Here is a 25951-nt window from a genome sequence, read left to right as displayed (position 1 = left end):
ACTCAGTTCAACAGAGAGTCACTGGGAGACTAGAGTCTTTGCTGATTGACCAATAGGATGGATAGAGAATCCTATTAAATACATTTTATGTTGTGTGGCAGCAATTCAAAGAAGTCTTTCTTTGAGGGCAAAACAGGAGATTTGTTTCTATCACTAGTAAGAGTGAAGACATTGAATATGTTGCACCTTTGACTTTTAGGAAAACACACAAATTAAAGTGAAATAAAATGAACTCAAACCAGAATCTGTTTCCTAACTAGTTTATTTCCATAAATACTAGTCCCATTGTGAGGATTATTCTGTTCCCAAACGCCGTATTAGCGAGGCTTCTCTCCCAAGACCCAGTCTGTACAGAGTGTGCGTCGCCTCACTGGTCATAGTGAATGTGAACAGATAGTTTTACTCACCAAGAAAGTCAAGGCTGAGAATCCATATACTTTAATATAGATTTCTGGCAAGAAGTCATACAAGTATTATGTCGTGAAAACCATTGACAGCTTGAAGGTAAAAGGACAATAATTTCCCTTAACCTAAAATACAATATGGTGGAAGGTAAAGCAAAGACTAAAGCAGTGCCAATAGCATAAAGGGAGCTAGGGATATACCAATATGTATTAATTAAATAGGGGGTGGGGGTAGGAATGTACCAAACAGTCTAATAACAATATTATCACAGGCTGCTAGAGCAGCACAAGGATCATTCCTTTAACTGAATCAAAATTTGGACACTGTGCGTTAGATGCTACTATTTTGAAATCATGGCCTCCATCATGTCACAGATCTCATGAGATGTACACCATGTGTCTTGAAACCGCATAGCATCACAACAACCTAAAACTTTAAAATGGCAAGGACATAAGACACACGTAAAATGGAGACATGATGACATGATTAAAAAAAGGATTAAAAAATAAATCTAATGTAAAATTGACAATGCACAGAAACACAATAAAACAATGCAGATACAATAAAAATTATTAAAGCATCAAAATAAAAAAACACTTAAAATAAAGGAATGATGCACTCCTGATTCCTGGCAGCATGGACACTAGTTAGAAAGCAACCCTGAACAGTTCATCCCATGGCCCAGTTCAAACACACATTCCATTTATAATGCAAGAGGAAATGTTTATGAAAAGTTGAAATTAAACTAAAAATCACAATGCTGTATAGGCAATCAACATACAACAAAAATATACATAGCAGACAAAAGGGTTTCAAGGCAGGAAAAGCTGGCACATGGTGAGGTGGGGACCTGCATGGACCAGAGCGTCAAAGAACAGGTGATGCCAGTGAACAGTGGAGAACACCTCTGGGGGCGATAAACTCTGTAGCTGTGCTGGACTCTTGGGGTTGTAGGGAGCTGGAGAGCAGGATGCAGTCTAGGCAGCAATACTGATCATATTCTTTAGCTGGCAGATCCTTAGAAGAGAGGAAGAGTGAGGCTATGAAGGACTCAGAAAAGACGAATAGGCCTTCTGGCCAACAGGATGCAGCACAAAGTCCCATTCAGGGGAGAGAAGTACTGGGTTGTCACTTTTAAGGGACAGGCAGTTGGAAGTTTGCCTAATGACATATCCCTTTAAACACAGCAGAAATTTACTAGTCATCAGTAGCTACTAGAAGAAACTCTAACCTGGCTTCCTTGTAGAAAATCTAAAGCTGTCATTTACCATGAAGTGATTCCTGGGCTGGTGGCACGGTGGCGCAGTGGGTACCACTGCTTCCTCGCAGTTAGGAGACCTGGGTTCGTTTCCCGGGTCCTCCCTGCGTGGAGATTGCATGTTCTCCTCGTGTCTGTGTGGGTTTCCTCTGGGTACTCCGGTTTCCTCCCACAGTCCAAAGCCGTGCAGGTTAGCTGCATTGGTGATTCTAAATTGTGCTTGGTGTGTGTGTGTGCGTGCCCTGTGGTGTGCTGACGCCCTGCCCGGGGTTTGTTTCCTGCCTTGCGCCCTGTGTTGGCTGGGATTTCTTCCAGCAGACCCCCGTGACCCTGTAGCTAGGATATAGCGGGTTGGATAATGAATGGATGATTCCTGGGCTTGGTTATAAGTGACTTCAGGAAAGTGTTCTTTTACCCTTGAGGATGAAGGTTATTTGGTGGTCTGGTAAGTTAGGGTAGTAGCACACTGATGTGGCCAAAATTAAGAGACACGTTGAAATATGGTAGATGAAATGGGAGTGAGCAATGAGTTAAGCCTCCTCACCAGGAAGGTGTGGATAGAAGATCTGGATAACACGCCAGGATTTTTGTTTTCTTTTTGCAGATTTGTACATCTGCTCCCCTGTAACCATCTCTTCCCTGTTTTAATTTATTCACCTTAAAGGCACTTAAAACTTAGAAATACTAAAAATGCAACACTATATTCTGAACAAGTTTAAGTATATTCTGAATGTTTATTTCTTTTCTTTTGGCATTCGCTCCTTTTTCCTATCTGTTCTTCTCAAGCTACTAATGAACACCACATACCAATGATAATCCCAATTGTGCATAACCCTATTCTGTCACTTTCCAGGGATCACCGCAGTGGAGGCTTGCTGTGAGTCCAGTCTCATGATTGTGGGATCAGAAGATGGGCAGATGATTGTATGGAACCTCGAAGATGTGGAAGTGATTCACACACTTACTGGCCACAAGGGTACGATGCCAGAGCATTACCTATAAGGAAATATGATTTGTAATAATGAGTGTTGAATGATCTAGTAGATAAGATGGGAAGGTAGCTTGTGTATTAATGGTGAGTCAGTAGAACATGTTTAGATCTCTCTCATAGTAAGTCAAATCCTAGTTCAGATAGGCAGACCACCAAACAACTACCATTAGAAATGCAAAGCCAGAATGATTTTAAAGGTTTAAAATTTTATGGTATCTATAAACACATAGATATATAGAAATGAAAGGCATCATGATAGATAGATAGATAGATAGATAGATAGATAGATAGATAGATAGATAGATAGATAGATAGATAGATAGATAGATAGATAGATAGATAGATAGATGACAATTGGCAAAGTATGAGCTATGACTTCAGAAAACATTTTTCATTACACAAGTTCCAGTCCAAACCAAACTCACTCTAGAGGAGTACTGCTACCTAGTGTTCTGGTGCAATATTCTCTGTTGAGAGGCAATCTCCCTATTTCTTTCTACTTTTCCTGTCTAACACCTGAGGCAGGAAGCAGATCTCATCCTAACTAGGATGTCAATCTGTCTCAGCAATCAACCCATAATTGTGGTTGCCTGGCTGGCTAAGGCAAGACCTTCCATCTTGGCGGTGTTGCCAGTCCAACTCTGTCTATCACATCACCATGTTAATCACCCCCTGGTATGTTTGCAGCAGTCCCTCATGAATTGTGTTTGAAGAATTATAACCCAAGTTCTCCTTTTATATCTCCCTGAAGAGACCAAACTAGGATGGATGGTTTCACACTCTCCTATCTGACCTTCCTGGACCATGCTGACCTCTCTGTCTTCTGGTGCCCTTTTCAGAGAGTGGTTGTATTCCACAAATACAGCAGAACAGACTCTGTGGAAAATGGAGTTTTCAGCTTCATTCTTAGTGATACTCCTGAGCTTCTTGATCTTTAAATCTGTGGAGACAGAGCAGGTTATGAAGGCAGATAGGTTGGGAAAAACAATATAAGATACATAGACAGATAATAGATGCCTAGATATTTAGATTATATGCAGTTTTTATTTGTGCTTTTATGTATATAACTAGAGTTTTACTATTTGTTCTACTTCATATTTATAAATCTGATGAGCACTTTGAGCCTGCTCACTTAGATAAGCTCTGTGAAAGAATAAACTGAAATTGACGCTTTGGTGTTAGGAAGTGAACCCTATTGGTCAGTAGACAGTTGGCACTTCTAGTACACATAATCCTTTCCCCCCATTTCCTAATGCTTTCTAATTATGATATAGAAGCCTCCACCTAGATGTTTAGCTCTTCTTTTAGTAAAGGTTACAGGGCAGAAGCTGCTCCCCACTATTCTTTCTAGCTTCAGAACCTCCACATATTCACCACATTTCAGATAGCGGAATAGGCAGTCAATGTTTCTGACCCTTTTTCTTATTTATTTATTTTCCTCAGGACAAGTGGAGTGTGCAAAACTGTTTCACAAAGGATCTCAAGCCGTGTCTGCAGCTCGTGACAACACCTTGCGCCTCTGGAATCTGTTGACTGGAAAGCAGGTGTACGCCATAGAAGTAGGCCATGGAAGTGATGGAGGCCACTCGAGTCTCCACATGAATGAGCAGAGCAATGTTGTCTACTGGTGTGCAGGCTTCCAGGTGTGGACACTTGATATTTTCTACCCATGTTATTTTATATTTTATATTTTATGTAAAGTGCCTTAAGATGGTGGTCTCTGGCACAAGCCCTACAGTGAATTCAGAAAGTATTCAGACCCTTTCACTTTCTGCACACTTAAATGTGTTGTAGATTTTAAATTAATACATGTGTCATTTTTGACCACTAATCTACACTCAATAACTCATATAACGATAAAGTGAAAACATGTTTTCAAAAAGGTTTGAATTTTTTTTAAAACTGAAATCATTGCTTCATGTAAGTATTCGGACCCTTTACTGCAGCACTCAGGTACATCCTATTTTCTTTAATTCTCCTTGAGAAGTTTCTAGAACTTGATTGGAGCCCATCTGTGGCAAACTGAACTAATTGGACATCATTTAAAAAGTCACACATCTGTGTATGTAAAGTCCCACAATTCAGCCTGCATGTCAGGACAAAATCCAAGCCATGAATTCCAAAGAACTCTCTGTGGACCTCTACAATTAAACTGAGGAACGGCATAAATAAGGGTAAGAGCGCAAAACCATCTGTAAAACTTTGCATGTTCATAGAAGTACCTCAATAACTGTGAAATGGAAGAGGTTTGGAACCACTAGGGGACTTTAAAGAGTTAGTCTTCCAGACAAGTAACTGTGCAGGAATGGCCTTGGTAAGGGATGTGACCAAAAAAAACCCAAGTGTTTGCTCTAACAGAGACTCAGAAGTCCTCTGCTGGGATGGGAGAGCATGTCGAAAAGATGACAATCTCAGCAGCACTCTGTCTATCAAATTTTTAAGGTTAAATCCTGCTTGAAGTTTGCCAAATGTCATATTTAATGGACTCTGAAGATTCCATTAAGATTCTCTGGTCTGTTGTGGAAAAAGATAAACACTTTGGACAGAACTTCAAGCACTATGTCTGGTGAAGACCAGGCTCTGCTCATTATCTGCATAATACCATTCCTATGGAGAAGCATGGTGGGGGCAGCAGCATGCTATAGGTGTGTTTCTCAGTGGCAGGAACAGGGATACTATTCAGAATTGAAGGAAGAATGAATGCAGCTAAATACAAATACCAAATTCCTTGAAGAAACTCTGCTCCAGAGTACACAACCTCAGGCTGAGATAGCAGTTCACCTTTCAGCACGACACTGACATAAAGCATAGAGCCAAGACAACACTGGAATGGCTTCAGGACAATCCCTAGCTGTCCTTGAGTGGCCCAGCCAAAGCCCAAACTTAAACCTCATAGAAAAACTGACAAAAGACCTGAAGATGGCAGCTTATAAACTCTTCCCATCTGGATCTACTGGGCAGAATGGGGTAAACTGCCCATATCCCGGTGTTCAGAGCTTGTAGAGGCTTACACAAGAAGATTCAAAGTTGTAAGAGGCTTCTAAAAGTACTTAATTAAGGGGCTGAATACTTCTATGAATGAGTTATTTCAGTTTTTTATTTTTAATACGTTTTTGGACCTTCCAGAAAACATGTTTTCACTTTGTCATTATGTCTTAATGAGTGTAGAATGGTGGGCAAAAACTGCAAATTTATCCATTTAAAATTAAGCTTACAACACAATAAAGTGTGCAGAAAGTGAAGGGATCTGAACACCTTATAAATCCACTGTATATAAAATGAAAATGCACTGATTGTTTACATTGACATTGCATAAAGGTTGCCTTGTGAACTATAAAAAATAAAGATGCTGTTTTACAGTAGTTCTCTTATCTGACTCACTGTGTAACCATGAACAATTGAGTGCTACAATTGGAAATAAATTAGAGTATAATAAGGCATCCTGATGTTGATCAAATAAATAATAATAACAAACTGCAGAATTAAGAGGAACAGAATTAGAAGAGAATGGTATGTAATTATTTAAAGAAAGTGTGCGTGTGGGCGGAGGGTGATAATGTTAAAATAATTAAACCTCTCGTGTCTATTATTAGAATTTACTAAAGAACACCAACCTCATTCCATTGTTTTCAGGTTAATGCTTGGAACCTGGACACTAAGGCCCTTCTCTTCAACATCAGCACAGATGGCACGAAGTTCACTGTCATCCCCGGCTCTCAGCCAATTGTTTCTCTGTCTGATACTGGCCTTGTGACTGTCTGGGACAGCAGCACTGGGCAAACTGCCAACACCTTTTCATTAAACAGATCTTGTCCAGCCTGCTTGCTACCTTTGAAACAAGGCCAAGTGATTGCAGGATTTGTTGATGGATCGATCATTCTGGTAAGTCAGTCTGTGTAATACATTGCTGGCACATACAGAAGGAAACACCAAGAACAGCAAGGTCATAAATGAATACAGCATTTCTTTCTGCATCTTTTTTACCACCTAAAACATTTCCAGCTTGTGAGTATTGTGAAAGAAGCCCGGACACAGACAGACACTGAGACAGCCAGATGTTGAAAACACACACTTTTAATTCCTTTTGTACCTGCTCACACAATACAGTCAGTGCACCAACCCACAATAATGGCTTACAGTCCTTTTATTCTCTTTCTATTGCCACCTCTACTCCACTCCTCCCAAGCTCCGTCCTCTTCCACCCGACTCCGGCTCCTCGAGTGGAGTGAGGTGTCCTCTTTTTTAGTTCACGCGGATGAGCTCCAGGTGCTTCCTGATGATCTTCCAGCAGGACTTCCTGATATGGTGGAAGTGCTGCCTTCCAGGGCTCCATAATTATCCAGGTGCCACGGGCCCCAACAGGGATGAGCTTCCAAGCTCTGTTCCCATGGCACCCACACAGACCAGGGCGGCTGCCCTTTTGTGGCCCGTGGGAGGTATTGTCCCTCTCCTGGTTCTTCCAGGTGTTCCGGCTGGGTTGAATCCCCACCTGTCCACCACAATATCAGCAAATTAATTCATCCAGTCATATGGTGACATTTGTCATTAAATACACTGTCTTCTACAAAACCATTTACATTTTGGCATGTTGATTACAAATAATCATGGGTGTGTTTCAGTACGGTGGCTTTGTCTTGTTATTCATATATGTAACTCTCAATCCTTGCAAAGCCAGTCCATCACGTCAGACCAATCCCTCAGGAAATGCTATCCACTGACTTTCTTAGCTGTGCCCCTCAGCTGGTGTTCCCCAATCATACTTTGTAAATTCTCACTTTTGGCTCTGCCTCTGACTAAGTGTTCTCCATTTACAGACAGGCAGCATTCAGTTCCCTGGGGTGGCCCATCATTGAGTATTATCCAGCCAAAGACTTTCATCTCATTTTCATGGCTCTGTCCCTCAGCTAATCTTCTCTTGCCATAAACTGACAGCTCTCATGTATCACTTGGCTCCCCACCAGGTTCATTCCAGTTACAGAGTGGCTGCTCTCTCTTTAAGCTCCATCTTCCACGAAGTACTCCATGGTTACAGACTGCTAGCTTTTAAACCGAGCTCTGCCCCTTACCAAATACCGTTCAGTCATAGACTAGCAGCCCTCATTTTTTTTCATATAGTATATTATTATTTAATCTTCTTCCTCTTCGTCTTTTCCCACATCTATGTGAGGTTGATGTGTTGTAGGTTCTGGCATGATTATAAATTTAAATAGCTCATTTAACACATGCAGCTCCATGTGCTTTACACATTTCTAATACAGTGTACTTTCAGAAATATGTCATTATCTATCTATACTAATAAAAGGCAAAGCCCTCACTCACTCACTCACTCACTCACTCACTCACTCACTCACTCACTCACTCACTCACTCACTCACTCACTCACTCACTGACTCATCACTAATTCTCCAACTTCCCGTGTAGGTAGAAGGCTGAAATTTGGCAGGCTCATTCCTTACAGCTTACTTACAAAAGTTAAGCAGGTTTCATTTCAAAATCCTACACGTAATGGTCATAACGGTCGATAACGGTCGACAACGTCCGCCATGTTGAACTTTCTTATTTATGGCCCCATCTTCACGAAATTTGGTAGGCGGCTTCCCTGCGCTAACCGAAACCGATGTACATACTTATTTCGGTGGTATGACGCCACTGTCGGCCGCCATATTGAATTTTCCAAACGTCACTAATTCTCCAACTTCCCGTGTAGGTAGAAGGCTGAAATTTGGCAGGCTCATTCGTTACAGCTTACTTACAAAAGTTAAGCAGGTTTCATTTCGAAATTCTACTCATAATGGTCAACAACGTCCGCCATGTTGAACTTTCTTATTCATGGCCCCATCTTCACGAAATTTGGTAGGCGGCTTCCCTGCGCTAACCGAAACTGATGTACGTACTTATTTCGATGGTATGATGCCACTTTCGGCCGCCATACTGAACTTTTCAACAGTCTTTGTTACTTATGGGCCCATCTTCAAGAAATTTGGTACGCGGGTTCCCAACACTAACTGAATCCTATTTACGTACATATATACGTCCATAGCCTGCAGCTCAGTCACCGTGTGAGGTGGCATTGGGTCCCCCATCCCAACGCCTCCCACGTTGTTGGCTGCCTGCCTATATAAGGCCGTCCGTCGCTCCGGTCTCTACATTCCCTTCCTTGCTTCGCCACGGGATTCACGTCTCCCTGCTGATAACTACAGCCTTTTTATTTAATCCACAGCTTCTCTGCTGTTTTATTGTTCATTTATTACGATTATAGTTATTGTACAGGTATTTTAGACTTACTTTACATTGTTCAGGTACCCATTTCCTTTATCATTCCAACCTAACCCGCATTAACATGTCTATCGAGGTGATAACCATCGATCAAAGAACTGTCATTTACCGAGTAGTTTCCATGCCCGGAGATGGCACCTATCTTTTCCATTCTCTTTGTTACATATTGCACGGCCATATCAGGCTCACTCTTGATATCTGGAGGAACATTGTGTCTTATGTATTGAATGACTGGGACAGGTACAAGGTGTGGACTGATGACGGTACAGGAGATAATTATACTACACAGGAGCACTATAAGAGTGAAATGCTTAAGCCCTTCACCTATGCATCTGCATGTGAGTTGATGGCTGCCGCTGAATTGTCCGGTTGTCGCTTTCAAGTGGACCGAAATGGCCAAATATTTTACACCTTTGGACAACCGCCAATGCCTCTTAAACATCTTAGATTGACAGGTGATGATTTCAGTAGTGGATACTTTGATGTTTATGAATGTTTAAACTCTCAAAAGCTGGATGTGAAGTTATCGATGAAACTGGTTGTATACTTACAACGCTTGACAGATGCTGAATGTCACTTCAACACAAGCCCTACAAATACTGTCGTAATTGAAACAAACCATGAAACTCAAACCGATTATGACAGCAGCAATCCAAGCTGTGAGATTTGAAACAAGATTACTGTTCACATGGCCAACTGTACTTGCATGCTTAAGAGTAAGCTCAGCGCACAGCTTGGTCATATTACAACCGGAGGGCCAAACTCACAATGTGGTATACAAAGAGATCCTTAACAAATAATTATTGGCATATTTTCCCTCAGTTTAAAAAGGTTTAATTTTCTTCTTAATAAAACTTTTAAGGCAGTGCGGGTATTTTGCTATATATATATATAGATATGATATAGATATAATGTGTGTGTGTATGTGGTATATATATATATATATATATATATATATATATATATATATATATATATATATATATATATATATATATATATGACAGCAACACTCATAACAGTGACAAAACAATTACATTGACGATCATGTTACGTTATTTTCAAGATGTTTCCTTTTCTTTATCATTACTTCTTTAACACACTACTTCTCCGCTGCGAAGCGCGGGTATTTTGCTAGTTAAACATAAAAACAACTTCTTGTAAAATCCACTTTATTTTTAATGATTTAAAAATAACTGATTTTATAATAATAATAATAGTAAGAAATATCCTGCTGAATTTACACTGAATGTACACCCTGAGGTTGTCGGCTGTAGCAAACAAGATTGGAACAGACAAATATACCAGACTCATAATGAAACATGAAAAGCAGAGGAGAAAGTGCCCCTTGACAAAATCAGCAAAGAAATCATGTGCCAAGAATTCAGTTCTAAAATTTGTCGGTAGACAATAGGATCTAGTCTCGAGGTCATCAAGTGTTGGATGAAAGCTTTACTAGTCAACAAAAAATCAACAACCTCTTATCAAAACCACTCCATGGTCAGTTCTACAGACAGATTTTGAACAACTACATCAGCAAGAAACTGATTTTTTGATTGCTGCGAGGCTCTGGGCTGAAGTGTCAGACAGAAAGTCTTCTCATGGCAGCTCAGGCACTTAACGATCATCAGAAGAATATTCTCAGTATATATGTATGTTGATATTCCAGCAACTAGAAGAGCACATAGGTCCTATTGTTGCTTAATGCTTGCTGATAGTCCAAAAAATATGCAATTATCGACACACTGCGATAGTTAGCAACCTGCGCTGGTCAGTATTTTGTGAGGTTAGTCTGCCTGTGCTTGCTCATTGGTAAAATCACCAGCCTAGAAAGGTTGTTGAGATGGAGAACACCATTGTTATAAATGACTGTGAACACTGATCGTTCCATTGAAGCTAAACAACCAAACATCATTTTCCATGACAGAAGCAAGGGGTGATGTCTGCTCATTGACATGGCTGTGCCAGGTGACGCAAACATATAAGTTACAGAGGCAGAAATTCTCAGCAAATACAAAGACCTTGAGATTGAGGTCTTGTACATGTGGAACACAAAAGCTTGTGCGATTTCCATCGTAATTAGACCACTTGGATTAGGTCTCCAAAAATATTTTGAAAAAGTTAAAGGTAAAGCAAGTTATGCTAAAGTTCAGAAGACCTCTCTCCTTGGAATTGCCTATGTACTTCATAAAATTGTGACCATTGGACAAAAAGAGTTAAGGAACCAGGTGGGGTTTTCAAAAAATGCAACCACCACAAGCTGAGAAAAAGTAATAATAATAAAATTAATAATCATAATAATTAGAAAAAATACACATTCAACAATGATTAAAGTTTACAGAGTAGCTTAAGAGTTGATAAACCTATTTATCCTTCCTTTATTTATGACTCCACTCTTGTACAAGTCAAGTCAAGTTGAGGAGCATACACTGGTACAGTGCATTGCCGTACCCACCACACAATGCAGGTAATGTGTCTCATTCGGGACTCCATGAGCAATTGCTCATTTGACACAAAGTTAAACCAACAGGACCCAAGGATTTTTCAAGAGAGACACAGTACCGAAGAAGTCCACTCTTCATCTCAGGTCATGTCTTGCAACCATATAGCAAGACCGGTGTCTTCTACAAGTGTCCACTAATCACAAATTATTCTTTGACCCTCCAAGTGCTCTTCAACAAACTGACAACCCTCCCTCCTCCCTCCTTCTTTCCTGGCTCCACCCCTCTTTAAATTACAGCCAGTCAACAATCTTTCAAGGATCCACCCCTCACACTCACAACCACCTCTTCACCCATCAACATATGCTCCTCATTCACAGACTGTCGTTTTCTTCTTCTGGCTCTCCCATTTTATAAATCACATAGGCTGTCCAATGAAAGGCTTAATTTCTGCTTCTCCCTGTGTGATCTCCAGTTGTAGATTAGCATCTTACTGTAATATCAGATCTTGAATAATATTCCTTATGCCTTTCCCAAACATCCACTTTCATTGACACCTCTTTTTTACTGTTCCTCCCTTCAGATTTCAACCAATGGCCGTTATGTGGTAGAAAATGTTGAGTCTGCAGTGTCACTTCTTGCACTTTCTGAGGATGAGACCATCATATGTGCAGGTAAGAGTCTAACCAGTCATCCCAGTCTGAAAAAATGAACACAATAACAAAATACAGAAACTCTTGAGTGGTCTTTACAAGAAAACCATCCCATTTCATTCCACAGTATGATTTCCACCACATCCCATTGTACCTACTGTGCAGAATCAAAACCATATGACCATTATATGTCCTCTTATATTTATTTGTTTTTGTTACAGGTTATGGGAATTTCATCGCTACATTACAGGTTAAGTCAAATGCCATGGTACAAATGTATGCTGACCATCTGGAGCATGATGAGGAGGTGCAATCTGCTGTTGTGAGCGTTGCCCAGGAAGTTATAGTTAGTGGTTCCAAAGATGAGACCATACGGGTTAGTATTCGTAAAAGCAGCAAGTCAGAAGTAATTTTTACATTACACACATTTCTACACAAGTGGACATGCTATTACAAATACGTGAGTAAGTGGAGAAAACATTGCAAACATACATATTCAATCTTATTTCTAATTGTGGGATAATTCTAGTGAATAATAGCATTGTTTAGTGCTAGACATTCACCTGTCACCCAGGACCACCCATCACTGACTTGTGACATTACCCTATCGTCATCAATATTTTAATTCATGAAGTGTCAATGCCAGCCCAGACTAGCACGCTTCCCTGCTGAAATTCCCCCTGCACTTATCATCAGTAGTCAGCTCTCATCTGAGAATTGCTTCATCACTTAATGTCATCTGTCCTTGCATGATGTCTATTATAGCTGGCACTATGCCCATATCCAATAGCTCTGTTCACAAATTGGCATCTTTTATTATTATCCTGAGTCAGTAGTTGAAACCCTGGACTGAAATTCTCAAATCTGACATACACCATGTGTTGCATGACCAGTCATAGCATCACAATTCATGCTGAGACATACAACCGCAAATTATTAAAAAGCATCTGAGATCTGACCTTCAGTTCAGTCAGTGCCAGCACTTCCACTCTCTTAGATTTGAGTCCATTCCTTTATATTGTTGCACCAAACTTTCAAAACTGCCATAATCCCCTCAGTTAGAATGAGCAAACATACAAATTGCACCTAAACAGCCCTGTACTGAGTACATTTTCATTAGACCACCCCTGACCTTAACACCAACAGTTTACATGCTTGCATTACTCAGATGCCTAATCTCACTATTTAACCCCATTCGGCTGCAGATGGCATGTCTGGCAGTAGGCTTTGCCCCTTCAGTTAGTAACACCAGTCAAAGGCTGGCTGGGTGTCTCAATTGGCAAGTAGTGGCACGTCTTAGATTAGATTATATATTTTTTTTAATAGCCAAGGGGAAATTCAAATCCATATTGCAGCCAAAACATAAGATTCACATTTGCCAGCTTAAAGTACAGTATATGACAATAGAAATAAACATACAATACAATAAATGTTATGCTAAAATAACAGATGCAAATTGATACCTGTACTATTTTCCTGTGGCTTCTGGTTGGAGTGAGGGAAGGGATGTTGGGAGGTAGCATTGAAGTACCCGAAGGCAGCAGTCAGAAAAGGTCCCGAGAGGCCCATCTTACTGTATTGTGGAGGAATGAGTCTGTAGCTGTAAGGACTCCAAAAAAGCTCCACTGGAGGGAATAGGCAGAATTATTCATGATGGCATTCAAGTTTGTCACCATCCTCTTTTCCACAACAGCCTTCAGAGTGTCCAGAGACATGTCCTGAGACAGAGATTGCTTTACTGATAGGGCTGTTCAGGCATTTTACATTACCTGAACCCAAGTTGCTATCCCAGGAGACCACCATGAAGAACAAAACACTGGCTACAATGGACTGGTAAAGCATTTCCAGTGATATGCTGCACACATCAAAAGACCCGAGTCTTCTCAGCATGTAAAGTCTACTCTGGCCCTTCTGGCCACAGTGTTGTCAGACCAGTTTGCTATTAATATGGAACCCCTAGAGACCTACTGCCGTACACCACCTCCACTTCCTCCTGCTGAATGGAAAGTGGTTTCAAGGACTCCTTAATCCACTGAAAGTCCAGCCTGTTTCATTTGTCTTGCACCACAAAATGAAGTCCACTACCAGCTTTCTGTACTCCGACTCATCTCCATTATTATTTCAGCCCACTTTGGAGGAGTTGTTTGAGAACTTCTGTAGATAGCAAGCGCTGAAGTTGCTGTAGTTCTAGTGCAGGATATGCCAGCCCAGCATTCTTATCACCTAGACAGCTCTAGCATTGCTAGAAATTACAGGATTAGGATTAAGAAACATGTAGTATGTTTTCCACAAAGCAGACAAATATTAATGCTCGTCTGACACCTTTATCTAAGGTGATTTACAATGTTTGAGAGATACAGTTTGTCACATTTCTTTTTTTCTTTCCAAATGGAGCACAGGCAGATGAAGTGACTTGCTCATGGCCACACAGTGTTAGAAATGGGATTTGAACCTACACCCTCAGAGTCTGAAGTCGAAAGCTTTAACCACTACATCCCATTGCCCAGACAGTTATATGTGAATCTGGAATGTGTGTTTAAAACTAGTAATTAACAAAACCTGACACTTTTCTTTCTCTCTTTTATCCCAGGTATGGAGTCTATACAATGGACTCTTGCTAGATTCTTTCCGTGGGATGGGTGCCCCCGTGAGCACACTGGCACTCTTTCGTGATGTTGTTGTCTCTGCTTCCCGAAGCACCTACTACTTGAAGTTCTGGCATCTAGGCTACGATAAGAGCCATAGGACAAAACTTCCAGTGCCTCAGCGCAGCTCAATGACAACACTCCTTCACTCTGGGGACCTGGTATACTTCCCACAGGCCTCAGATAAGAAGAAGATTGTCATCTGGGATGATGAAGAAGGTAGGAACTGAAGAGGCGGTAGGATAGGGGTCTCACCCTGTCACTAACATCTGACTGTCAGCAATAAGGGGGGTATAGGGGGGAGGGAGAAGGGAACTGAATGCATACTTAGCCTATTAATAGTGGAATTCATTTAAAGGCAAGTGTGGATTAAGGTGTAGCTGTTGCATCCTCTGCAAATGGCATTTTTCACTTTGGTATGGACAAATCAAAGCCATTTTCTTGCTGGAGTCATTCACAGCCCAATAGGCACAACAGGCTTAACTATTTAGGTGTTCATATTACTAATTTGGCAGTAAAAGTCATCCAGCCCTCAATCTATTAATTCAAACCACTAAATCCAATGTTGGGGACTTGGGGAGCTGTAGCTTTCTTAGTAGCTTCAGATGAAAGGCAGAAACCAGTTCTTGGGTAAGGTACCAATCCAGCACATGACACTTGCCCAATGCAGAGTAACCTGTTGCCTTTATATTTCTGTAAGATGTAGAAGGAGTACCCAAAAAAAGCCCACTCAGAAATGGAGAGAGTGTGTGTGCTTCACAAAGGCAGTGACTACATGACTACAGTATGTGCACCCTCTGCTGGACCTGGATAAATAGGCACTGCTATAGTTGGGCATTCATGGTGTTATGTTATAACAAGATGGCATGATTGGTAGATGAATATAGGAAGTGGGAAAGAAGCATGACCATGGGAATGGTCTAATCTACTACATCACATGCTTACTGCCCAACCATCTCTCAATGTGTTGTTATTAACAGGTGTGACCAAAGACACTATTGATACTTCAGCCGAAGTCTGCTGTCTGGAAATTGCACAGGCCAAGAGACTCCTGTTTTGTGGGCTGGTATCTGGCACAGTGCTGGTTTTCCCTCTGGATTCCCCCTCAGACACGATGTGCCTTCCACCCCCTGCTTCCCGTCAAAAAGTCTGCTGCTTTGGAGTGAGCCCAAAGGAGGAATGGCTGGCAGTGGCCTATGAGGACACAATCTTACTATATGATATCTACCCTGGCATGGAGCACTGCATGGTCGAGGGGCCTGATCACACCTTCGTACTTCCTCAAAAAGAAATCATTACTAGCATAGCTGTACTTTCTAACTACCGCATAGTCTACGGGACAGAGGCTGGAGAAGTGACTCTGCACCTCCTGAAAGAGTCTACCTCTGTGCCTCTGAAGTCACACGGCAGCAACATCACCTGCATAGCGGTCAGCCATGCTGAAACGCACGCTCTGATTGGCTCGCAAGATTCGGTGCAGCGCCTGTGGGACTTGAACCTTAGCCTTCTAGACCATGAAATAGACTATAAGGTAAGTCACTTTAAATTTGATAAACAAAATCTGTAAAACCTTTGTGGCAAATAGTGGAATCTTTTCAGCTCAGAAGATCAGAAGCCTCATTTATTAAGCTTGTGTACATGCAAAAAGAGGCTTGAAATGTGTGTACACTACTTCCCACGCAAACATCAGGATTAGTAAAAGAAATCTTGATGGGGGAACACTGATCCATGTGTTCACAACATTTTGGAGAAACTGGGAAATGACAACATCCGTGATCAAGTAGGGAAATGCAGTCAAACCAGCTAAATGACAACTTGCATGTATTATAATTCATATCACTGAGCTGTTATTATAATGTGCGTTGATGTGACAAACATATTACACCTCAAAAGTGTTGAATATGGTGTTCAGACTATATTTTAGCTCCCTCTTAAGAGAGACACTGTTGCATATTTGCACTGAAGAACGTTTTGGGTTTTTCATCAGTTTATATCGGCTACCTATTGTCATTTGTCAGGGAACTGGCTGACAGGTCAACAGTATCTCAGGCAGACCTCACTCCTTTGTGACCGCTGTGCTGAAAGCCATTGACCAACCCATGAGGCACTACTTCCATTTTTCATATGGTGTGGGTGTACATACATAAAATATAAAATGTTTTTGTCAACATAAAAAGGCAATGTGCATTGTCAAGTTCTCTTAATGTAACTGGAGCAATTTACTATACTCATATTGCAGTAATGACACCTAGTGAGAATGAAGCTGCTTTTTTTTAAATGTGAGCACAACATCCCATTGTGATGCCAAGATGAGACTAACAACCCTTGTGTCTCCATGGCCTGGATCAGCCTATGATTCATTCATTTTGAGGCAAAATAGCTTTGACAGGCATGATGGTGCTTTACATGGTAGCCAGCTGGTTGGTGAGGTAACTGGCTGAACCCTCAGTCTTTCACATAGCCTGTACTATTCATTGTAACAGCAATCACGTCATTACATGGACCACTCAGACCCTGGCACCTTATGTCTTTACCTGACTCTCAGAACGCAGAGGAGAGGTGTTATAATTCCGCACATGATCTTTTGCTCTCAATTGTGGAGCGCAGCCAGATACTTTTGAATGCAGGTGGCAGGGTCTCGATGTGTCAGATGGGAAGAGGCTGCTCTACCAGCCAATGAAGTGATTGCATATGTATGAGGTTGATAGATATGCGCTATATACAGTATATGGATGTTTCAGAGTCGCATTTAAGACATGTTCACGTATACACATTTGAATGGAGATTGTGATTTTTAAAAGGTAAATTGTGTAGAAGTGTGTGTAAGCCAGTTCATATAAATCTTTTTTGGCGTACTGTACATGCAGTATTTTTCTGCTTTTTTGGCATGTGCATATTTTCACACTCAAATCCACACAAAGTTTTATAAATGAGGCAACAGGTCCTCAAGATGTCTAATTGATAAACATGACTTAACTTCAAGTCTACCTTCATATCAGCAGATTATGCATTCATTTTCTGACCCAGGGTTGGTTATGCCTTTCCCAAAAACATCTGCAGTAATCAGCCTTGGGCACATGAGACACTCATGCTGAGCCAATTTAATTTTACCAATGAACCTAACACACGTCTTTGTGATGTGGGATAATGTACAGACTCCTGAGATTTGAACCAAGGAGTCTGAAACTGTGAGACATCAACACAAACCACAATAAACAAATCAAGAATGTCAAAAACAGACATGAAGGAACACCATTAGAACTAATATGTCCTAACTTTGCAAATTAACAAATGAGCTTACAACAGTCCTCCTGTGTTGACTCAAAGTCAAATCTGCCTTGGCCTAGTGGTTAAGGCCCTGGACTGTAAAGCACAATGTTTCTGGTTTGATCCTTACTACTGACTCATAAAAAGAAAATCACTTTAAACCATTCATTCCATCACCTGTATGAGCACAGAAACCAGCTGTATTATTAAAGTGAAAAAGTGGAGTAATTCTGTAAAATCCATAGAGTTTAACGTAAATTGATGTGAAGAAAAGAATTGATTGATTGATGTTAGCCAATCAGTTCATTCATTTTCAGATTAGTCTTTGGCTAAACCAGTCATTAATGAAATAATCTGGTAAGGCTTCCACATTATTTTCTTTATCTTTCTCTTTAGAAGGGATTTCCCACCATTAAACGTCTATCAACGTAACTGAAGCACTACTTTTAAAAAGCAGAGTAATACAATTTTATTGAAAAATGCAAGGATTATAGAAATGTGATAACTCGTGTGTGTGTATATATATATATATATATATATATATATATATATATATATATATATATATATATATATATCAACATAGAAGACAGGATGTAAGACAGATGAGACAAACACAACACAGAAGAGGCTGGCTTCTTGCTGGCCATTTAGACTTCAAATTAATCTTACCACAGATAAACAGATTTATGGTCCCAAGTCTTTAAGTATGGTGTCTGACGCTGTGTGCAGTTGAGTGTCATTTCTAATGTCAAATAGAGGACTCTTTTTGCATTTAATGCAGTTTAAGTTTTTGCTACATGGTCCCTAGCCCATAGTGTGGTGTGATGTCACCTTTCTCAGCTCATTGTTAGGCTGTATATTCTGCAACTTCATAGGGAAAAGTGTAACTCTGTGTTGCACGAGTGTGTAGGTGCTGGAGTTCCTTTTCTGAAGTAATGGCTGCTTCTCAGTCTTCTCAGAGTGGACTCAGTCACTGGCACATAGCCTGGCTTGGAAGAGTGGATCCCTAGTTCTGTGTTTCCAGCTCCAAGACTCTATGGAGAGTAGCTGTCATGAACTAGGAGTTCCAAGCAGTAATGAGTTCCAAATCACTTTTACAAGCTTCTTACAATAAGTCACTGGAATTTTAGCCCATTGCTACATACAGAACTGGTGTAACTAGGACAGGTTCATAGGCCTCCTCCTCTTGGCTGATTTCTTTTGATTTTCCCATTATGTCAAGCAAAGAAGCAACGAGTTTGATGGTAAACCTTAACATACATCCACATGTTGACTCGAGTTAGGCTAATCTAATTGCCTATCAGAAGCTAATTGTCTAATTGCAGGGACCCTGGGGCTGGTAGTGTTGGTACTGACATGATGATAACAAGAGTTGCTTAGCCCTTTCCCAACCCCAGAAATGGTACTCAGAGGAAATAATCCTAGTGCAGGACTTTAAAGGATCTACTGGTCATAACCTGGTAATACCTGAAGTTGGGAGATGTAGTAGTGGCAAATGTATTACTGGCAGAATGAAGAGAAACCACAAAAAGAAAAAGGTGTAAAGAGTCAGCAGAAGGTAGGCAATTGGGGCAGCAATCCTTCCAGTCAGTTAGACATTCGTTTTAGTTAGGTTCAGAAGGGCTTTATGTTTATTATTTTTTCCTTTTATTTTGTATCCTTATCTACAAATATAGTGTATAATACTGTATTGTATCATATCATTTTTCTTTTATACATTTAGGCCTCCTTAGCTTTATGGGTTTGGGACCATCTCAAGATCAAATCCAATAGTACAAAGACCCACTATTCACACCTGCACCATTTCTGTTAATAAGACATACTTGTGAGTAGTGGTGGTTAGTGCTGCTACAGTACCTCACAGATATAAGCTCCTGAGTTGAACCCCTTGTCCACACAATGGGAATGCAGATTCTGTAAGTTTTTCCTGTGCCTACGTGGATTTCTGCTTATTTACTAATTTTTTCATTCCACATCATAAAAACATTCACGTTACATTAACTGGCACCTTAATATAAGCTGGGTGTGGGTGTGTGTACCCCGTGATTTAATGCCATCTATCCAGGGTTGGTTCCCTCTTTGTGTCCTGTGCTGACAGGACTGGGACTCGGCTCTCTGAGATGCTCATCTTGAGCAGTGAATTATAAATATGATGCCCACTATTTTATTTGTGTTGTTGAGTATACTGTATTTATTAGCAAGTTAAACACTATTATAAGTTGTCAAAATCCTGTAATTGACTAACTGAAGCAGTTAGATGTTAACATATATTCAAAGTGGCTATCATATTCAGTATGTATAAGTCCCTTGCTTAAGGTCTTCATACTGTAATTCATTTCATTGTGTATTTTTTTTAGAGTTTCTTTTTTCAGGGAATCCTCTGTGCTGCATTTTCCCAGGATGATCAGTTTGTGTTTACAGGATCCCATGATAGGACAATCAAAGTCTGGCACGTAGACAATGGTAAAGATACCATTTTTTCCTGCATTCTATTAATCCATTGTTAGGGAATGAGGTAAAACACATCTTTGATGTCACCTATTTTGTGTCTTTTTATCATTCAGGTACTCTGCTGGCTGTTCAGTACGTTTATGCCTCTGTCATAAGAATCATTCCTACCTCTGAAGGCTTCACTGCCCTCACTTATCTGGGCTATGTGATTAAGGAGAAATTCTCCTGTCCCCGAAGGGTCCCACCACAGTACAACCCACTGCAGAATTTCAGGGCATCGTACACCTTGAACTCCCGTAAACCTCCCCCTGTGTATCCATCACCGTCTCCTGATCCACAGAAGAAGGTGGCCCAGCGGGATGGTGTGAGAGCATCTCAGATGTGCTATCTTCTCTAATCAATGAAACGAGAAAGTGGAAGGTACTGGATTTTTGAAAAGCAATTGGCTAGCCTTCCGGATGACCCAACAATGAAATCCATTCCTGCGTGCTTAGAAGCGAAACGAGTTGTTAAGGACATGGGTCTCAAGAAACTAACCAGTAAAAGAATATATGCTTCAAATAGCACCTTGCACTATATACCTTACAGTCATCCAGTATTTAACAAAGTGCCAAATATAATTCACTCATGTTTCTTCCATTTCTGAAATGTACAATAAAATGAATAATTCATAGTTGCATTTCAAGAGTGAATTTATGTGTGTCAAGCAGAAAGCTGCATATTGAAATTGCTTTTAGATCAAAGCAGTGTGGGCATTGATGGTCTGTTTGTTTGTAATTTCTTAAAAAAAATAAGTGTAGCATTAACTTTTATATTCCTTTTCCTCTTAAGACAGGGGTCCTCAATCATGGTCCTGGAGGGCCGCAGTGGCTGCAGGTTTTTGCTCCAACCCAATTGCTTAATAAAAACCACTTATTGCTCAAGTGATACTTCTGCTTCCCCTTAGTTGACTCACTTGTTAAGATTTTGATCCCTTATTGCTTATTTTAGTCGTAAACAGCCGTATTCTTGGTTTTTAACTGCCCAGGATACTGGGTCCTTGAGGTACTTGAGAACTCTAACCATTACACCACCATCTCTTCCCTGTTCCTGTTGTTCTTATTTAATGAATATTCAAATATCCAAGTAAAGAGATGAACTGAAATAGGTTGAAGGTATTACACTAAGTAAGACCTTGTTCACACGGGCGTTAAGTTTTTGGATAAACGAACTTGCTCTGAACGTCCTAGACGCTTATGTTGCATTTTGTGGTGGCGATCGATTGACTTCTACACCGGCGTTCGTTTGTCTCTGTCTAACGCCAGCCTGCAGCCCAAATTGTAGTTTGTGTGTTAACCTGTGGAGGCAGTGTCGGGAACTGGATATGAAAGCCCTTATCGTTTTATTTGAGGTGCCTCCTTTCAATATGGACCATTCTGCTATGTTAGATATTAATCTTCTTGTTTTAAAAATACTCGTAATACGGCGACGTAGGGAGAGAAAAAATCGCCGCCGCTACTGGGTTCATCCTCTGACTGCACAACGTCGGGTTAAAGGAAGTTTTTGTGCTTTATGAAGAAATGCGAAAATTTCCGCGCAAGTTTTTAAATTACTGTCGGATGTCGGTTTCCACTTTTGATTGTCTGCTGCAGCTGGTGCAATGTCACATTCCACGCCGATCAAGCAATATACGACTTGGTGTTAGCCCCGAAGAGTGACTACTTGTCACTTTGAGGTAAGGAAACAGTAGTCGAGTGTGCGCTTACACCGGCGTTATGCACTGAAATGCCACCCAACCCCCCCGGCACCTCCAAAGCGTAAAATAAACGCGCAGAAAACGAACTAGAAGCGGTTTCCTTGCGTTCGTTGGGTTTTGATCCGCGCTCACCGGACGCTACGAACGCAATAAAAACGCCCGATTTTAACGCCCGTGTGAACAAGGCCTAAGTCAGACAAGGGTGGTGATGCCACTTCTATGTGGTAGTTTATGTCAGAATGCAAATCAGAAGGAAAAAAGAAATCATCAACGCTGAAGAAAACTTTTGATGGCCAATGAAGCAGTGTGTGGTGCACACATCCTCCACCAGCACATCCATTTCAAAGCCTGGCGTGTCCACTGATTGACTGAAGGCCTGCCTATTTATTGATGCTTTGACCACTCAGAGCTTCATTGTTATAAAGTGCAAGTCTTGTTAGATTCACAGTATTTGCTAAGGTTTTTACACATTTCTGAAAAATGATATCAGAATAAACGTGATGACATAAACTTGTGACTCTGGTATAGGGCCCGGTTAGGCCTATGCTTACTAACCCCAGCCTATGCTGCATGTGTGCATTTTAAAATACAACTTCCTTTATTTAAATATCAATTAATTATAAACCATCACAGTAAAGGTGCCAGTGTTAAGCCGATGTAACATTATGTGACTTTTGTCATGGTGTTCGTCAGATTTGCCAGCCCCATTCGCTGATCTTGTCGTTGCACCATTTCAAATTACACAACTGAAAATTGCAGCCCATGTCATGTTTACCAAGAGAGCACCGATCATCCAGTGCAGTTGTGCTTGGCCCTTTTTTTGACAGCCAATAGCTTGTTGACTGAATGGTTAACAGCTGCAGCAATTTCAGCAACAATGTTTGCCCTTGAATTCTTTTTCCCAATCTGTTATGGTATGTAAAATACGAGGCATCAGACAGACAAGCTTCTCTTCTGTCTATAGGGTTCCAGTAACCTTCTGCTCTCTGTTTCTGAGCCCATTTTGTACCCATCTACACACTTCACCCTGAACTCCCATCTTTTTTAATTTGATGCCCAGCCACTAATGTGGCACCTTATCAAATGCTTTCTGACAGTCAAGATAAATAATATCATAAGCTCCACTTTGATCCTTTTTCTGCTTCCTCACAGAATTACAGCATCCAACCTCTGCTCCTTAGGGACAAGCTGACAGAGATGGGAGTAGATTCATACCTGATAGCATGGATCGTAGACTAACTTAAAGACAGACCTCAGTATGTGCGTCTCGGGAACTGCAGGTCTGACATGGTGGTCAGCAGCACAGGAGTGCGGCAGGGGACTGTACTTTCTCCGGTTCTATTCAGCCTATATATATCGGACCTCCAATACAACTTGGAGTCCTGCCATGTGCAAAAGTTAGCAGACGACACTGCTATTGTGGGCTGCATCAGGAGTGGGCAGGAAGAGGAGTATAGGAAACTAATCAAAGACTTTGTTAAATGGTGTGACTTAAACCATCTACAACTGAACACCAGCAAAACCAAGAAGCTGGTGGTGGGTTTTAGGAGACACAGGCCCCTCATGGACCCCATGATTATCAGAGGTGACTGTGTGCAGAGGGTGCAGATCTATAAATATCTGGGAGTGCAGCTGGATGATAAATTGGACTGGACTGCCAATACTGATGTTCTGTGCAAGAGAGGATACTTCCTTGGAAGGCTGGTGTCCTTCAACATCTGCAATAAGATGCTGCAGATGTTCTATCAGGCGGTTGTGGCGAGCGCCCTCTTCTATGCGGTGGTGTGCTGGGGAGGCAGCATAAAGAAGAGGGATGCCTCACGACTAGACAAGCTGGTGAGGAAGGCAGGCTCTATTGTAGGCATAGAGCTGGATAGATTGACATCTGTGGTAGAGCGATGGGCTCTGAGTAGGCTCCTGTCAATCATGGAGAAGCCACAGCATCCACTGAACAGGATCATCTTCAGACAGAGGAGAAGCTTCAGCAACAGACTGCTGTCACTGTCCTGCTCCACTGACAGACTGAGGAGATCGTTCCTCCCCCACACTATGCGACTCTTCAATTCCACCCAGGCGGGTAAACGTTAATATTATACAAAATTATTGTCTGTCTGTTATACCTTCATTGTTTTCACTCTTTAATTTAATATTGTTCTTTATCAGTATGCTGCTGCTGGAGTATGTGAATTTCCTCTTGGAATTAATAAAATATCTATCTATCTATCTATCTATCTATCTATCTATCTATCTATCTATCTATCTATCTATCTATCTATCTATCTATCTATCTAGTAAAACATGAAGTCCCTCTTTTGAATCCTTGCTGACTGTTCAGTAAAACTACTGTTCTTGCCATGTGTTGCTCAATTTGTCCCTTAATAATTCCTTCCATTAATTTGCCTGTGATGCACATTAAGCTTACTGGCCTATATAGTTGCTTGGATCTACCTGGTGACTCTTTTAATATAATGAGATAACATTTGCCATTTTCCAGTGCACAGCGACTACCTAAAAATATGTGTCAAGGGTTTATATATATAATCTCCTTAAAAACTCAAAGATAAATATTATCTGGTCCTGTAGATTTGTTTGATTTTAGCCTATTTAATCTAAAGAGCACTTCTCCCTCTACAATTTCTAAATCAATCAGTACCTTCTTAGTGTCTCTTTTACCTCTGGGAGGTTATCTACAAAACTTTCTCACATGTAAAGAACTGAGAAAAATATGAATTTAGAGCATCGGCTATTTCACAGTCTGTATTCTTTAATTCCCCTTTACTATTCTTGATGTACTTCACCTCTCCTTTGATTGTTGTTTTACTACAAAAGTACTGAAGAATCTCTTTTGGGCGTCTTTTGTTGTATTTGCTATGTTCCTCTCTAAGAGAGCCCATGATGGCAAGGATTCAAGACAGGATACAGTCCTGTTCATGACCGCCCATCTATTGCAGGGCCATCCCAAACAGGATTAGACTGGAATGGCAAGAAACTGAACCTGCACAGCTTTTGGGGATTTGAGAGGAATACCTTCACAGATATAGACGAAAATGGTCAAACTCCATATAGACAACATCAGAGTTCAGATTTTAAACCAGATTGCATAATTTATGATGCAGCAGCAACACTTGATGTGCTGCAGTGGTGACTAACAAAATTCTTACTGGAAAAAAGAAAAAAAAATGCATGCATACCTAATAAAAATATTGAACTGACAGCCAGTTACTTGCATGATAATTACAGGATTTTCAATCCCTGATTGTGCTTCACACCTTGAAAAGAGTAGAAGGTCCAGCAGTACCATGGCTGTTAATGCTAAACAGTGGCGCTCACATGAAGAGCTGTTCTGGAAGAATGTTAATGTGAGATCTATCCATCCATTCATTAACTATTTTCTAATATTTCTATCCAGAACAGGGCTGTGAGGAAGCTAAAGCTCACCCCGGTAAGCATTGTGTACAAATCAGAACGAATCCTTAGACAGGGTGCCATTCCATCACAGGGTTAACACACAGACACACATCAGAGTGCAACTAATTTGCAAGTCTTTAGACTGGGGGAGGAAACCGAAACACCTGGAGGAAAGCCACAGAGACACGGAGACTTGTTGTGAGGCCGCAGTGCTGCCACTAATGTGAGATCGTACACCACATTCAATGTTCTGGATTGAAAACAACAGAATATAATAAAAATCTCTGTGTCATGGTTCAGCCAGCATATTCCCCCTGGCTGGTGTTCAAAATTGTGTTTCTTGTTTGTTTTGTGTTATTTTATACCATTTATTTGTATTTAGATTTATTTTGTTTATTGTATACTTTTTTCTTTGTGT

At 40.8% G+C, this 25951-nt stretch overlaps 1 protein-coding gene across 1 annotated transcript in view; it reads left to right on the top strand.

Moving 5' to 3' along the window:
* nwd1 (NACHT and WD repeat domain containing 1) overlaps nt 1–21029 on the top strand; it is a 75915-nt gene extending 54886 nt beyond the window's left edge. Inside the window, exons 12-20 of the mRNA XM_039766572.1 lie at nt 2517–2639; nt 4098–4297; nt 6288–6536; nt 11955–12045; nt 12246–12400; nt 14615–14888; nt 15650–16200; nt 20297–20402; nt 20504–21029. Coding sequence (XP_039622506.1) covers nt 2517–2639; nt 4098–4297; nt 6288–6536; nt 11955–12045; nt 12246–12400; nt 14615–14888; nt 15650–16200; nt 20297–20402; nt 20504–20787 — 2033 coding nt within the window. The 3' untranslated portion in view covers nt 20788–21029. The remainder of the gene's footprint in view (nt 1–2516; nt 2640–4097; nt 4298–6287; nt 6537–11954; nt 12046–12245; nt 12401–14614; nt 14889–15649; nt 16201–20296; nt 20403–20503) is intronic.
* The last annotated feature ends 4922 nt before the right edge of the window (nt 21030–25951 follow it).

This window comes from Polypterus senegalus, chromosome 10 (genome assembly GCF_016835505.1).
Source record: "Polypterus senegalus isolate Bchr_013 chromosome 10, ASM1683550v1, whole genome shotgun sequence".
Classification (NCBI taxonomy): domain Eukaryota; kingdom Metazoa; phylum Chordata; class Cladistia; order Polypteriformes; family Polypteridae; genus Polypterus; species Polypterus senegalus.
This window is presented reverse-complemented; position numbering and strand designations above follow the sequence as displayed.